At 38.4% G+C, this 17424-nt stretch overlaps 1 protein-coding gene and 2 pseudogenes across 2 annotated transcripts; 1 reads left to right on the top strand and 2 right to left on the bottom strand.

The window, feature by feature from the left end:
* Positions 1-3085: 3085 nt before the first annotated feature.
* On the top strand, positions 3086-6561 carry LOC137727254 (nuclear intron maturase 1, mitochondrial pseudogene; annotated as a pseudogene).
* A 396-nt stretch (positions 6562-6957) lies between these two features.
* LOC137727797 (uncharacterized) lies at positions 6958-8929 on the bottom strand (annotated as a pseudogene).
* A 2842-nt stretch (positions 8930-11771) lies between these two features.
* LOC137727435 (alkaline ceramidase TOD1-like) lies at positions 11772-15137 on the bottom strand. 2 transcript variants are annotated; one of them, XM_068466296.2, is made up of 4 exons: positions 14849-15137; positions 14545-14748; positions 13885-14445; positions 11772-12357 (listed from the first exon to the last, which is right to left on the bottom strand). In XM_068466296.2, exons 1-4 carry the CDS (start codon positions 15093-15095, stop codon positions 11996-11998), a joined length of 1374 nt encoding a protein of 457 aa, XP_068322397.2. In that variant the 5' UTR covers positions 15096-15137; the 3' UTR covers positions 11772-11995. The 2 variants fall into 2 exon arrangements, with proteins under 2 accessions (XP_068322397.2, XP_088533521.1); XM_088677395.1 differs by having other exon boundaries at positions 14545-14728; positions 14849-14956.
* Positions 15138-17424: the final 2287 nt, after the last annotated feature.

The raw sequence follows: 17424 nt of genomic DNA, 5'->3' as shown, positions 1-17424 counted from the left end.
AATATTTTTTTTTTTAAGTTTCCAACCATTGTATTATACCACTTAGTGCACCAGCCCATGTTTCTCACTTACTAAAAAACTTCTCATCTCTTACACCCGAACTCGAATTATCTTCTTGGTAGTTTATATTGTTGTTTTGTCAAAGCCAAAAACAGCTAATGAATTGCCAACGAGGGTTGGGTCAATTGGTAAGGTTTATGTCTTGTAAGTCACCCCACTAAAGTTCAAGTTGTGCAAGCGGTTCGTTGATGCACGATTTGTGTTCTTAAATCCATATAAGTAGCAATTGACAATTTGGTGTCACGCGTAAGTCCTTTGGATTTGAAATTGTGTGTATACTTTGCCTCTGATTATGAAAGTAACCAATCTTTCCTAAAACGCAAACCAACTAAAGCTCGCTAATGAATTCAAAAAATTGAGTTTTGTAAATGGGAACCAGATCCCCTTCGGACCCTTTGAAACTGAGCTTCCTGACCAATGGATCCAGGGTATTGAAATTTGATTAAACGGCTACAAACAGGGGCCCCTCTAAAATTTATAATAATTGTAGCCGTTTGATCAAATTTTAACGACTCGGATCCCTTAGTCAGGAGACTCAGTTTACAAGGATCCGGAGGGAATCCGGTTCTTTGTAAATGGGTTTAAGAATCTAATTACCCACACCCGATATAACCCTAAACAAAAAACGAAAAAAAATCTTAAAATGTCTTTTATATATCCCATTACTTGGTTTGATGATCGATCCTTTTATTTATTAGAACGCAGGTGTTGGTTACATATAGTGTAAGCTTTCTTGGGATTTACACACCTCTCAAATTCTCAACCGCAATATCAAATTCCAAATTTCATTTTTCTTCACCATAAGTGCACAAAACCCCAATTCTTCTCAACTCTCGCATGGGTTTTTGTAACAGTCAAATCACCTTCAACTGCATGATCTGCACCTTCCTCTTCCTTCTCCTCCTCCTCCTCCGCACCCCCTCCTTTTCCGCTCTCTCCTCCTTCACCTCTACCTCCACCTCACCAAAACCCCACGAAATCCAACTTCAGTCCCCACCAGCCGCCGTTCCCACCGCCCCCACCCCCCAATACCGAGTGTTCTACATCAAGAACACGCCGCCGTTTGAACTGGACAAGCAAGAACAGATCAAGAAGCACAGAAGGATGCGGCACAAGAAGAACAGGAATAAGAAGAGAAAGAAGACGACGACCAAGAAAGACTTCAAAACGCGGCCGTTCTCGGTGATGCTGCCCAAGGGTTTCATTCCGCCTTCCGGTTCGTCGCCTTGCCAGAATGCGTACCCCAACTCCGTCGCTTTCTTCTGCGACCTCGCTCCCACTTCTGCAAAACCCTAAACTACCCGCGCGCTGTTTCAGTTTGTTCCGCGCACGTACGTGCCAGGTGATGATGAAACAAATGACGGAGATCGATGGAGCGGCGTACTAACTACTACGTACTCTTTCTTTCATCTTCTGTTAGTTTTCTACTTTTATATGAATTTCTGGTGAATTTTGTTTCGGATCTTTCACCCGCCTTTTTGCTTGAAGTGCTAGGGTTTGCAGATTCTGGTGGCGCATGATCAATTGTAAACACTTTTTTGTTAGCCGTGTAATAAACCATATATAATAACAGAAGTTACAGCATTGATATATATATATATATATATTGATATATGTCAAGAAAATTATCAGAAAATACGTGTTTATGTCATTTCGAGGGTAAAACACACATTTGGTAATTAGAGTTAGGGTGGAAAACAATTTTCATCGCTTTGATTCCAAATTTCTCAATTTCAATTTCTGTAGTTAGGTGCGTTAACAAATTAAGTTAATTGGCAAGTTCTACCAATTTTCTTGTTGTGTATTGAAACTTCAGAACTTTTTCCCAAAAAAGGAATCCATACTGTACTCAACTTTCTCCCCTTAATAATTAATAATTAATTGTGTTGTGCATCTTGAGACATAAGGTAGCTGAGATGTCTGTTACCTTTTGAGATATATATACAGATGTGGGCATGTTTGATTTCTCCTAGATTATACAGCAAGTCCATGCGGTGCTGGTGCTTTGTGAGTGAGTGTGAGAATTTAAGCCGCCGGAAAATAGGAAGAGGGCATGTGAATTTGCATCGTATGAGCCTATGAGGGGGCGCATTTGTCCCCATTCAAAAAAGGGTTGTTGAAGTTTTCGTAACGTGTACTCCATGCATGGAATGGTACGGGCTCTCTTTCTTTTGCAATATGTCAATGTTCATGCGTGCAAATCTATACGTATATAGGATACAAAATTCCCTTATTTTTTGGTTCACGTGTTGGCCTTGTCTCCTTCTACTTTTTTGTGTGCTTGAATTGAAAATAGTTTTAGAGTTAGGAAGTAGACTGAAGGTTTACTTAATTTACATGGGATTTTATCGGTTGTGCTAAATTTATCCCTCTTAGTCTCCACAAAATAACAGGATTGAAACAGATAAGTTTCATTCGTCTTCTAATCCCTTATAACCCTCGCAAAATGAATAATTATTCACCTATCACATGTTTACTTATCTGGAATGAGTATTAAAAGTATTCAATCACAGGCTTTCAATGCGCTTACTATACACATGGATATTGAAATTATTATGACTCATGTATTAACTCATATGAAATCAAAAGCATGTGAATCACACAATGATGGTTAGGGAAAAGTTAAATGCTTCTGTGAATCTTTCCGATCTCCCGATAAGGTGAGCTTACGTTTGGGTCACCTAGTCTGACGGCCTAACCTGGCTCAAAAATATGATCCAATCCAATAATAAGTCAAGCTCAAGGCCCAACAAAAGCCTAGACCAAGTCCCTCCATTCTCAGGAGATCATTTTTGCTCACCACCATTTAGTGTGATGTCTGCTCATCACCCTATTTATCATCGTTAGATGAGTTTGAATTTTGAGATTCGTATAGTGGATAAACACAAATCTTAAAATTCAAACTTATATAATGGTAATAAATATGATGATGAGCATATACCACATAAATGGTGTTGGTGAGCAAAAATCCACTCCAATCTCAAATAGTGTAACTACCAAAGTACCAACGGTCCAAAACCAGCCAAAAGTGAAGGGAAGGAGGGTCTTCAGACAACCCCTCAATTCATCTTCAACCCAACCAAAAAAATGTCAGTGAGAACTTCCATCAAACACCTGCAGTGCCACCAGTCCCCAGTCCTCAAAGCCCTCACTCGCTCTCTCTCATGGTCGCTCTCCACCCCGCCCCGTCGCCCAAGCCACCGCCATCAAGGCTAGACCAGCAAGACCCGTACTTGCTCCAAGCAAGACCCAATCGAAATCCGTTCTTCTCTGTGGGTCAAGGCATTCTCTTCCCCGCCCACCGTCGCCTTCCCCAACCTCACCGGCTTCCTCTCCAAATTTGACCTCTGGGTATTGGCCTACCAGCGCTCCTGCGCCCACGTGACCTGCACGTTCCCGCCCCGCAGCGCCATCCACTCCCACGTCCTCCATGACCTCCTCTCCCTCCGAAACGCCATTGTTCGGGGGAGTTTCTCCTGGAACAAGAAGACCCAGCAGTACATTCGAAGCCCCAATGACAAACCCAGCAAAGAGATGGTATCTAAGCGTAAACTCCAGGCTATGCTCGAGGACGACGAGCCCTGCTTCCAAGACCGGGTCGTTCAGGAGGTCCTTTTGATGATATTGGAGCCTGTTTTCGAGGCCCGGTTTTCACCAAAGTCCCACGCTTTTCGACCGGGAAGGAATGCCCACACAGTTATTCGGACCATCCGGAGCAACTTCGCCGGGTACTTGTGGGTTCTGAAAGGAGATATCAGTGAGATTTTTGACAATGTGGATAGGAATTGCGTAATGGGGGTGCTTAGAGCAGGCCGTGAGGGACCGAAAAATATTGGGTTTGATCCAATCGCCTGTCGGAGCACCGAATTGAAAAAGGAGTGATGGTGATGAGGAATGGCGGAAGAACAGAAAGAAGAAGAAAGCGGCTAAGAAGAAGAAGACGATTTTGAACGACAAGGAGCCGAAGCCGGACCCGTATTGGCTGAGAGCGTTTTTCAATTTTGCACCTGAAGAGGCTGCTAAGGTACCTTCTTATGGACATTGTGAAATTTTGAGTCCTTTACTTGCGAATGTTTGTCTTAATGAATTCGATCAGGTTATAGAAGATAAGATAGTTGAGTTTTTTAGGCCATATAGTCTCGATTCTATTTGGAAAACTTTGATAAACGATGGTTGTCATAACCCTTCTTGGCCCAAGTTTGTTCTTTCTTGTGGGAATGAGAAAACTAGAAAAATGGATTGTATTTGATACGGGGGATATTTCTTGATTGGTATTCGAGGGCCCAGAGAGGATGCAATGGATATTCGTAAGCAAATAATCGAGTTTTGTGAGAGAAGATTTGGGATAAGGTTGGATAACTCCAAGGTGGAGATTGAGCACATAACTAGGGGAATTCAGTTCTTAGACCATATAATTTCCCGCAGGGTTATACACCCCACGCTTAGGTACACGGCCACTGGAGGCAATGTTGTGAGCCAAAAAGGTGTAGCGACTCTGCTTTCGGTTACTGCTAGCTTACAACAATGTATTCGTCAATTCAGGCGGCTAGAGTTTGTTAAGGGCGATAAAGATCCTGAGCCACTGCCCTGCACTCCAATGCTTTACTCTGGTCAAGCTCATACCAATTCCCAGATGAATAAGTTGTTAGAGACCATGGCTGATTGGTACAAGTATGCTGATAATCGCAAGAAAGTTGTTGGGTTTTGTGCCTATGTTATACGTAACTCTTTGGCTAAACTGTACGCTGCAAGGTATAGACTAAAATCACGGGCCAAGGTGAATGGAATAGCTTCATGCAATCTCAGTCGTCCACTGAGGGAGAGCAGCAACAATTCTGCACCCGAGTATTCTGATCTATTGAGGATGGGACTTGTTGATCCAATCAAAGGTGTTCGGTTCCCTCACATGTCTCTGATTCCATCTTGTGATTACTCCCCTTTTCCTAGAAAATGGGTACCCGCTCATGAGCAGCTCTTACGTGACTACATCAGACTTGAAGACCCAAAATTCTTTTGTGCCTTGCATAGATCAATTAAACGAGATGGTTTAATTTTGCCTTAAGATGAGATATCTGAAATTCTGTGGGATTTCAAAACCCTTGGGGTTCGGAACTATAAGCTTAGGGAAGGAAGAGACAAGAAAAGATTGTGCCTCATGATTCATTCTATTAGAGAATGGAAAATGAAACTTGATCGAGAGTTGAACGGGGTAGGGCACCTGCTTGGAATGCTTATAGTGTCCGTTTCATGAATGGATGTCAACTTTCCAATTCTTTCTGAGTCAAGCTGCTTTTAAATTGTTGCTGGACTGCTTGGAATGCTTATAGTGTCCGTTTCATGAAAGGATGTGAACTTTCCGATATTATACTTCTTTCTGAGTCAAGCTGCTTTTAATTGTTGCTGGACCGAAGGACTATACACGATTGAAGGTGAAAAAAGCAGGAAAGGACCAGATTTCAGCACAAATGTCAGAAGTGATGATATGGATTATGGACCAAGTTTCCTTCAATGATTTTCCTTAGTGTGGTTTGCTTAGCAAGAAATCATTTCCACAATAAAATTTAGTTCTCTGATTCAAGCCACCAGTAATTGAGGACTCGAGTGAAGTTTATTGAGATGCTTCTGCGGATTCGTTGTTGAATTTAATGTTGAAGTAAGATTTACAGTTGAACAAATGGATCGAGAAAGGAGGATTTATCAACTGTTCCTGCCAGAAGTCTGCGTACATCTGATATGCATTGTAAATTGATGCTATTTTTCTTGTAAGAGCCGACACCAGGGTTTTATTCTTTCGTCCTTCACAAAGTATAAGGAATTGATTCATCAAAGACGAACTTATTGGGTGAGGAGCAATATATAATCCAGTACAAGCTGATAACACCAGACTTTATTATATGTACGTTAAAACTTAAGACTTTCCTGAAGACCTGAGTAGTAAAAGCAAAGACTTCAGTGCTTGTGTTTCGGATCACCCTTAGTTATCATCTTTGTCCTTAAAAGCCGAAGCTGGGCATGTCCTGCTCAGGCCATTGGTTTCCTTAGCGGTCCAACCCTTGAGCTGCTTAATCCCACCTTTCTCAACCAGCATTGTGAGCTCAGCATTGTAAAAGATGGTCTTGCCGGTGGCCTTCAATTTGTGCTCACTCTTTCTTCCTCTGCTTCAGCCACACAAAGCCTGAGGGCCGGTGGTAGCTCATCTCATTGATGTCTGCTCTAAAGAGGTCTTTGGGCAAAGCGAGTTCCTCCAGCGGCTCATGGAGCTTTTGCTTGCACAGAGATTCACCATGGTAAATCTCAACGTTGTTTCGATCACTTTCGATTAGTGTCGAAGAATGGAATTGTTTGGGAAGGATCAAGAGCTGGTGGTGGGAGGAAATTGAGTGCAGGATTGGATTTATAATTTATGCAAAGCTGTGGCTGCAAATTGCTTGCCACTGAAGTAACAGAAACCTAACTCTAAATGTAGCTTGCCACTTTCTTGAAAAGTGGTTATTACTATGATTTTGTTATTTTAAACTTAAAATCAATGCTCTGAATGACAAGAAATTTTTCAATGTGATGGGAAAACGATTTGGTACACTAAGTGACATAATACAAGTAGTTAGAAACTGGAAAAAAAAAAATCTCCAACCAATTGTACTATGACACTTGGTGTACCAGCTCGTGTTCTCGACACACTAAAAAATCTCTCCTAAATGATGACCATTCTATACCCTAAAATCGAAAGTTGAAGAAAACTAAGTAGATGTTAAGAAAATCTTATCTAATTATGACTATATATACGATATTAAGACTCAATCAAGTGAAATCAGCTCAAACTTCAAAGTGGGTGGAGGGTTTTGAATTTCAGAAGCATAAATTTTTTTAAAGCGTTGGCATGACATCTTGCACAAAGAATCATCGAACGCATCCTTAAACAAATTCATTTGATCAACTAATACCAAACAAAACATGTAAGAGAAACATAATTTAATTTGATAATCATGTTGTGGTTGGTTATCCTAGTTGGCCCTATACAAAAATCATACATACACAAATGAGATGAAACTAATAAAAAGAAAATTTATTCAATCTCGTAATTAAAAGCTTTAATTAAGCTTTAATTTTCTCCCGTCACCGTCGCCGTTTTACTCTTCTCCTTCAAGCCCAAACGCCGTGGCGGGGAACGACCTAGACAATCCGGTGCCGTTAGTGAACGTGATCTTATCCAGATCCGAATTAGGGTCGACGTAAATATCCGAAATGGAGACCCAAATCAGAAGCTCTTTGCTTTTGACCCCGGAGAGCCGCCGCATCCGGTGCTCCTCCACGAACCCCATCACCTCCGTGTCATACGACACCGTTTTGGAAATGGCGCGGAACCGGTGCTCTTCTCTTCTTCTGCTTGAGCCAGACGAAGCCGGAGGTGTGGTTGTAGCCAAACTCGACGACGTCGTCCAAGGGAAGGAGGCCACGTGGTAGGCACATTTTGTTGAAAACCCGCGGGACTTCTGCCTGCACAGGGCCTCGCCGTGGTAGATCTCGGCGTCCTCTCTGTGGCTCGCGATTTGTTGGGCTGAAATTTGTGTATTTAGAGAGAGAGAGAGAGAGAGAGAGAGAGAGAGAGAGAGAGAGAGAGAGAGAATGGAAACTCAGATGGATTGATGTTTCTGGCTAATAAGAATTTGCATGCATGGGATGGAGGGTCATAGTAGGGTTGGCTACAGTTTTCTTTCGTATGTAAGTGATTTTTTTAGGCGTCACTCAGTACTATGGTCTGATATATTTTTTTTCAGTAAAAGATCTAAATTAGGCTGCTCATTGTGTGGCTTAGCTGGATTTCCCCTCTTTTTAGTGTAAAAATATCGATGTATTAAAAAAAAAAAGTGATTTTTTAGGCGAAACGATAGAAATATGAAAAGTACTACATTTATCCTCTATTTCTACCATATTTTTTATCTTCTCTCTGATCGCTTATATATATATTTATTTATTTATGCGATTTCATACAAATTACATAACAAAAATGTAACTAATTTTTTTTTATTGTGAGTACTGCATTATGGTAATGTGATATATAGTACTTTGTTTTGAGGTAATGTCACATAAGTTTAATAACACTCAAGCTCTACTGATTTGTTTAACGAGGTACTGAATTTAAATATCATGAAAGATAGTTTATAGATATATGGGTAAATTACACTGTACCACCTCAGATTTGAAGTTTATCACAATTTCATATTTTACTTTCATACATCAAGTACTATTTTATTTCAATATAATATATTTGTTAAATTTTTCATCCATTGTTCCATTAAGAGCTGACATGGCTATCACATTTGTACCACGTGGCAATTTTTTTTTTTAATTTAATTTTATTATGAATTTAAAAATAATTAATTAAAGAAAAGTTATAAGAAAAAGACCCTAAAACCCATCTTCCCCGACGTACTTCTCCTCCACTCTCTTCACCTCCCCTCCCTTTTCTCTCCCACTCCTCCCTCTTCTCCTCCCCGCCACACCCGCCGCCTCCTCCTTTCCCTCCCACTCCACCAAACCAAGTCTCCAATTCCCCTTCAACCCCCAAACCCCTACCTTCACCCACCGCACCACCCACATCCACCCCCTCACTGCCGTCGAAGCCCCAAAAAAGATCGACAAGCTCAGCACTGACATCTCCAGCCTCACCCTCGAGGAAGCCCACATCCTCGTCGACTACCTCCTGGACAAGCTCAACGTCTCTGCTGCTGCCCTCGCTTCAGCCACCGTCGTGGCCGTTGAGCCAGGAGTGAGAGAGGCCCCGCAATCGTGGAGGAGAATACGGAGTTCGATGTGGAGGAGAAGGTGGAGAGAGGGAGGGTGGGGTAATTGACTGGGAGTTGTTTGGCATTGGGTCTAGATTTTTTAAGTTTTAATAAATTTTCTGCATTTTTGTTCTTGGGTTTGAATTCTGGAAAATTGGGGTTGGAATCCATTGAATTTTTGGAGTTATTTACTGTTTGGTTGCCGAGAAAACGAGGAAAAATCGATGGAAAAGCTGGGTAATCTTTAAGAACAAATCTGGATAATCTAGGTGGGGTGGGGGGTTGCGGGGAAGGGGAAGGGATGGGTTTCTAGGATTATATATATATATATATTTTTTTTTTTCTTTTCTTTAATTAATTATTTTTAAATGCATTAAAAATTTTTTTTTTACCACGGCACAAATGTGGCAGCCATGTCAGCTCTTAACGGAACAATGGATGGAAAATGTAACTGATATATTATATTGAAATAAAATAGTACTTGAGATATGAAAGTGAATATATTGTATGAAAATTTTATTTAAAGATAGTTTATAGATATATTGTATATGAAAATTTTCTTAAGATTAATTAATCTCTCATCCCTCTCCCTTTCGATATATCCGAACATGAATTCTGTCACATCTAGGTCTGGGCCCCCACCACATTCCTGGCGCGACTCCGCCGTAGCACGATATTGTCCGTTTTGGGCTCCGACCACGCCCTCACGGTTTTGTTTTTGGGAACTCACACGAAAACTTCCTAGTGGGTCACCAATACCAATCATGGGATTGCTCTAGCGCACTACTCGCTTAACTTCGGAGTTCCCATGGAATCCGAAACCAATGAGCTCCTAAAAGGTCTCGTGTTAGGTAGAGATGAGAGTTCCCATGGAATCCGAAACCAATGAGCTCCTAAAAGATCTCGTGTTAGGTAGAGATGAGAATATACATATAAGGCTTACATGATCTACTCCCCTGGACGATGTGGGATGTTACAAATTCCCATTTCCAGAAGATGGTGATTAGAACTATAATTCGTATATATGATACCCATTTAGTTGAGATATGTATATGTACAAAGAATTGGCCACTATAGAAATCGGTAAAGAAAGAAATCAACTATAACCTTGGACATAAATATTATATATATATATATATATATATATATATATTTCTCTTACAAAACAGAGTAGAAAAAATAGAATACATTCGCCAAATATTAACTTTACTTTTCCCTCCAATCCTTAAACCAGATTTAACCAGATTTGAGAATCCACAAATTAAATAATGAAGGCAGGTGTTGATATGCAAAAGTAACATGATTTCAACATACTTGTAATGCTCCTCTTCCTCCTACTCACTGCAAATTTGCATGTGGCACTAAAGCGGAACCAAAATTTGCATGCTTTTGAACTGTTGTCTGCGTTGGTACTTTTAAAGAAAGGAAAACTAACGAAAAGTTCATAAAAACCTTATTTTTTATGAAAAATGACAAATAAAAATGTAAGTGAATAGTATCAGGAAAGGTAAAAATGTGATTTTTCGTTAAAAGTGAACAATACCGAGAGTGTTTTGTTAAAACTCCCTTTAAAGAATTATGGATCCGTACAAGTTTTCAGATATAATGTTGTGTGTCATGAGTGAGGACCCCTGCTAGATCCTCTTTGTGAGGATTCCGGGGATCATTCAATCACATCCGTTCATTGTATATCGTGCGGTTAGTTTTCGTAAAGTACTGTTTATATTCAATTTTAAATAAAAAAATTTACAATAATTTCTGACTGCATAATATACGATGAACATATTTAATTTAAAGATCCGGCAGTTTGCCATCAGATGCATAAATCCATGTGTTTGGATAAACGTTATGATTTTCATAAAATACATTAATATATACAACCGGTAGCATTACAGAATTCCTATCACATCTCGGCCCGGTGCGGATCATATCTCGGGCCCGCTCCACCACCGTAACACGATATTGTCCGTTTTGGGCTTACCATTCCCTCACGGTTTTATTTTTGGGAACTCACGAGCAACTTCCCAGTGGGTCACCCATCATGGGATTACTCTAGCCCCTTTCTCGCTTAACTTCGGAATTCCAACGGAACCAGAAACCAGTGAGCTCCCAAAAGGCCTCGTGCTAAGTAGGGATGAGAATATACATATAAGGATCACTCCCCTGGGCGATGTGGGATGTCACAATCTACCCCCCTTAGGGGCCCGACGTCCTCGTCGGCACATTTCCGGCCAGGGATTGGCTCTGATACCAATTTGTCACATCCCGGCCCGGTGCGGATCACATTCCGGGCCCGCTCCATCACCGTAGCACGATATTGTCCGCTTTGGGCTTACCGTTCCCTCACGGTTTTGTTTTTGGGAACTCACAAGCAACTTCCCAGTGGGTCACCCATCATGGGATTGCTCTAGCCCCTTTCTCGCTTAACTTCGGAGTTCCAACAGAACCCGAAGCCAGTGAGCTCCCAAAATGCCTCGTGCTAAGTAGGGATGAGAATATACATATAAGGATCACTCCCATGGGCGATGTGGGATGTCACAATTCCACTATGATCAACCACTGTATAAAAACAATTTTTTTTTTTTGAGTAATGTTATTCATACCATGTTTTTATATTATATTTTTATACCACCTTAGGTGGCATCTAATGTTGATAGCCACATCATTTGAAAAATTTGCAAAACCCAAGGAAAGAAAGGAGAAAGACTCCTCGTATACTACAATCATTATTTAATTAATTAGTTTTTTTTATTATTAGTTTATTAAATAATAAATTAAATGTAAAAATCTGATTAATTCAAATGATATGGATGTCTATATCAAATGCTACTTAAATAGTATGAAAATATAATACAAAAATATAGTATGAATAACATTACTTTTTTTTTTTCTTTTCCTGAAGGGTCCCCTTGCATGCTTTCTCTAGAATATTGCATGACCTGTCAATACGCACCAGAAGAATAATCAAATTTTGAAAAGTAAAAGGCCCTGGAAAACCTGTCATTATTTGTCGGCCTTCATCAAGTTAAAGCCTCCAAGGTTGTTGTCTAGCTTTGTTTTATTTTCTGTTCTTTTCCCTTACTTTGTCTCTTTTGCCCTGCTCCCCCGCGTGCGTAACATGCACTCCCTATAGCTAGAGACAAAAATCAGCTCTATGATTCGCCCCACATCTCCAAAAGATACTTCTGGCACTTACTGCAGCAGCTGCCATTGACATACAACAAATCAGGGCTTGCCCTTTTGGTATTTGTGGTTTTGGGGGCTTTGGACCCCACAAGGCTCTCAGTGGCCCCACCTTCACGCTTGATGTTGTGCCTGTATTCCACGACAATTTGCTCAAACACTTCGACCTCAAACATGTTGAGCTTCAGCCTTGGGCTCATGAGGTCTCTCACGTATGCAAAAGCCAACTGGTCTCTAGGGTTAAATGCATCCAACTCATTGAACAACAGGCAGGAGAATAGGTTGCTCCTCAATCCATGCTTCCTCAGGATTAGAGCGCTGTCCGGTACATCTGTCAAACACCAATAACTGAGTTGTTAGTTTTCGTACTGCGGAAAAGTGATTTAACCCTTGTTGTATGTCCGTCCTTTACGACCTCCCTCGTCATATGAGTAGTCATAGAGAGATAACCAGACGAGAGTGATATACAGCAAAGGATAAGGAAGTTTCTCTTGTACAATAGAATAGGAAAGAGATAATCACATTGGCATGAACAGCCTGCAAAATTTATGTAAGCACAAGGGAAGAAAACAAGCAAAAACTCTTGTTTGCATGTGCAACTCGCAACTGACAAATTAATGTGTTTAAGTGATATGTAAAATTATATTGTTGTATGCAAAGAATTAATGTAATATAAAGTTATATTCTCTATCTTTTTGTCTCACTCATCAAGTGACGAGTGAAATAAAAAGATGGGGATACATCCTCAGTTACACCTATGTTTTTCTTCTAACCTGCAATAAACTGCAAGTTGCTTGCTAGGACCACATTGGATCACACAGTTTCTTTCTATTTCTGGACCACATACTCAAAAAGTATTTTTCGTTTTTACAAAAAGACATTGGAAATAAGTTATAACAGGGAGTGAAAGGGAAGAAGATCAAGAAACTTCAACCTTCTTCTCGCAAGAAATAAAGTATTCCTATTTGTCATAAGAAAGCACCTTATTAGCTGTTAGCATCACAGGTTTTCAAAAGATCCAATTAAGAAATTCGGGAGTTTGTAAACTCAGTCCCTTGATGTGACTTAAAAAATGCAAGGTCTACGTAAACACCAATTCATCCCATTAACCTTTTCCTTTCCTTCTTTTGGCCAGACCAAGTAGTTCAATTTGATAATCTTAAAAAACCTTGACACTTGTATTTATACACCCAAGTGGTACAATTTTTAAATGAGAACTTTAACGAAAAACTTCCGGTACTGTTTATTTTAACTAAAAACCACATTTTTATACTAAAAAGTCAATCATGATACTATTCACTTTACCCTTTATTTTGTCATTTTTGTTAAAACTCAAAATTTTCAAGCCATTTTCATTAGTCTTTTTTTTTTTTTTAATCTTAAAAACCCCAGAACATGTACAGTTAATTACCATCCCACGGCTTGAACTTCTAAACTTCTCTTCAGCCAAAAGCCTACTCTCAAACATAACATGAAGGAAGTGTACTTAAAAGATTAATTAGTATCCGAAGACTATTTAGTAAAAGTGGATTGATTCAAGAAAGATTAGTGACTTTGGCATTCCCAGCTTAATTTCTAGCACTACAAATTAAATATTATATTTTTACACTCACGAGAGTGCTACAAACTAAACTAAGAGCGTGAAAGTTACTACCCTTAGAAAATTCATCAACATGCCAAGTTACTTATTGTACATAGATCACAGGTTCTAGCTTCTAAAGCGTTTTCTACAGTTGAAAAATAAAGCAGCATCATTAAATGATATCATATGGAAGCTTTCAACTAAAAAACAACACCAAAAACGTTGAAAGATGACATGATTTGAAATGCACTAATTGTGTGCAAGTGCTTTGGTTACCTGAGGGATAAGGCAGCTTGCTGGGGGTCCAAGGAAGCAATCCATTCTCGCAATAAGCCTCCATCTGCCTCTTCAACCCATCAACATCCCTCCATTTCTGCCACCTTGCTGTCGCCATTGCCTCCTCCATAGTATGTACATAGTACGGATGTTTCGAAATTGCCATGTCTGCGTTCTCAGACACAAGAAGTGAATGAATCAACAGCAACGGATCGACCACTAGCTGCAGCTTTGCGTCGATCCAAATGCTGAATTTTGAGTTTGGGAAAAGCCTATGGACTAAATATTTTGGTATCACACCGTTCATTGCAGGATTCTCATACAATTCCTTGCTCAAAACTTTCACTATTCGCCACACACCGATCTTAAAGTTTTTAGATTTTCTAGGAATCAATCTATGGTAGTCAAGTCCTTTTAGGGTTACATCATCTATGAACAGAAAAAAACATACATTGTCTAGGGTTTTTGATCCGAGGCCTCGGGGTTGTCGGATTTTATCATGGTCGTTGAAGATCGCCGAAACCACTACGACTCCTTTACAGTTTTCCATAGCCCTTCGATCTTAATTACATACCAAAAAAAAAAACATGTTATTCACAAATGTAGGTAAATGAAATAAAAATTGGACTTTATACAACTTTGCGTGGATGCCAAACTAACCAGAATCACTAATCGGAAACTTCTTCAAGAATCCACAAGGGATTTCAATGCTCTCATTGTAATGAACAAAATAGGGAATCCTCTCTTGGGTACTTAAATTTCCTGCAAACGTCTCAGCCTTCCCCTGCAAATACCTCAAAGCCGACGGAGACCACGAAGAATTCTTACAAAAATTCTGGATCTCCTTCAAGACCAACCAATAATCTGATCACAAAAACAAAACCCAATTGCCGGAATCCAAAATTAAAATCACCAAAAGGCAAAAAAGGTAAAGAAAAATTGAGCTAAAAAAATGGAGTGTTACCTGAAAAATAGACGGGGGAAGAGCAAGAGGTGCGGTGGGTTGGGATTGCATACTTGTGCTCGCCGTAGGTGGAAGGGTAGGAGAAGAGAGGGGCCTGAATCGGGTCGAAGGGGGAAGATCTGAAGAGGCATTTGGTATGGGAGAGAGAGGTGTAGAGAGCCAGAAACAGAGAGGTGAAGAGGTAGAGCAGAGAGAAACATACCAACTTTGATTGAAAGAAGAGAGGAGTTGACGTTGCTTTCCCCATAAAATTCCCATAAGTTTCCTCGCCTTGATTTATTTTCCCTTGATTATCTATTATTCTATTGGTTTTTTTTTTGTTTTTTTTGTTTTTGTTTTTGTTTTTGTTTTGTTTTTGTTTTTGTTTTTTGTTTTGTTTTGTTTTGTTTTGTTTTGTTTGTGGCTGCTTCTTTTTTATTGTATTCAATTAAAAAAAAAAAAGAAACTTTAGAGAACCCCATGTTAATTAGTTAGTTCTTCAAATTACCCCTGAAATACAATAATGATTTACATGAAATAGAAGTGTCAAGATATTAGTATTTCAAACTAATCATGCAATATCATATAAGAAAATTAAAATACACAATGATAAGTAATAAGTTTAAAATGTTACAATAACATATTAAAAGATGTAGATTAACTATTCACGTGTGAGAAGAAGAGGAAAGCTAGTGGGCCTTCTTGTTTGCAGTCTTTCTTACCTTTATGGTGTTGGAGATTTTTGAAGTGGTGAATCCATTCCATGGGATGGGAGAGTTGCCGTCGATGTCTGCGGTGACTCCACCACAAACAGTAATTGGACTTGAAGACCATGTCAGGAAAGGTGTTGAGGTAGATGTACATTCTTTACTCAACCATAACAATGTGTAATTTGCTTTTCTTTTTCTTTTCAATTCAACTGCTGTTACTTATGAGGTTTGAATTTAAAATTGGGTGACTTTGGATGCGGTCCATATTTATTAACATTTTTTTATTGAAATCTTGTTAGTTTTTCAGTTTTTAATTGGGGTCCCTGAAATTAATACAATAATACATTTCCATGTAGGTTATTATAATTTTACATTAAATTTGATATTTGTAATTACTTATATTAATGAGATTTTAAATAAAATCCATGATTTGTTAGGTTGAAAATATTACAAAATAAATTATACTCATATAAAAAGTATAATTTATCTTAATGACATGATTTATCATTAAGATAAAGTATATTTAAATAAAACTCATTATTTGTCATTCCTTATATTAATGACATTTTAAATACAAAAAATTGGTAATTTTTATATGATACAATTTACATATAAAAAGTTGGTACATTTTATAAAAAAAGGTGGTACGTTTTAGATGAAAAAATTGGTACATATTATACAAAATAATGGGTACACTTTAGATTAAAAAAAATAAAAAAATCTTACATTAAAAAATGAGTACATTTTACATAAAAAAAGAGTACTTACAAAAACAAAATTGGTATATTTTACATATAACAAAGTAGAACATTTTTAAAGACAAATGGGTACATTGTCAATAAATTATTGGTACAAAAAAAAGGTTAAAAAATGTGTAAAAATCAAAGTTTGAAAAATATGGATACAAAAAGAAATTAATATATGGGTACAAACTAAAACTGAAAAGAAAATTGGTACAATTTAAAAAAGGGCTGCAAATTAAAATGGGTACAAACTAAACATAAAAATATATGACACAAAATTTAGCCATTATTATATATATATATATATATGTATGTATGTGTGTGTGTGTGTGTGTGTATATATATATATCAAATGTAACGTTTCTAACACTAAATGAATATATTTAGAAATAAAATTTAATTATTTTGACATGTAAAATATTTTATTATGGAAATAATTAATGATGTTTATTAAAATCAAGGAACCTTGATCAAAATTTGAAAATGAATAAGATTTTAATCAATGGAGTTGAAAAAAGATAGATGAGAACCTAATATCTCCTTAAAAAAAATTTTATCTGATAAAGAAAGATTGTATGTAACGAGGCCAAATGTATAGGCATTACTTGCTTTTACTTTGGAGTAAAACATAGATCTAGCATAACTACACCTAGGTTGGGTAGAGCTAGTTAGGCCACCAAAGCCCAACCTTGGCTAATTCATTAATATAACTCACACATTTTCTGTTTTCTATTTTCTCTGTTTGCATAACTGATGAATGAGTTCAAATGATAACACTTGAATTTTTTTTTCCTTAAAAAAAAGGGATCAGCTGGTGGTTTTATCATGTCAATCTAGTAATCTACCATTTCAGAAGCCAAAAAAACTCACATAGGTATTTAAACTTTGAATTAAAGAGTATCAGTATATCATTGCACGTACAAGGAATAAAGCGGCCTAACTTCAACACCCTATTAATTTTGCTCGGAGGAGAAAATGATTAAGTGACCTGACTTCAAAGCTCAAAAGATTATGCGTAATTTGCAATGGATTGCATTCCTAATTAAGTGGATAGCATTTACAATGCTGCATCATTGGATCGGACATTTGGAACTTTACGAGGAGGAGGAGGATGAAGGATAAGCATCATATCTCAAGATATGGA

This window comes from Pyrus communis, chromosome 10, assembly GCF_041283825.1.
Source record: "Pyrus communis isolate YQ-2024b chromosome 10, ASM4128382v1, whole genome shotgun sequence".
NCBI lineage: Eukaryota > Viridiplantae > Streptophyta > Magnoliopsida > Rosales > Rosaceae > Pyrus > Pyrus communis.
The sequence above is the reverse complement of the archived record's forward strand: the minus strand, read 5'-3'. Positions and strand labels throughout refer to the sequence as shown.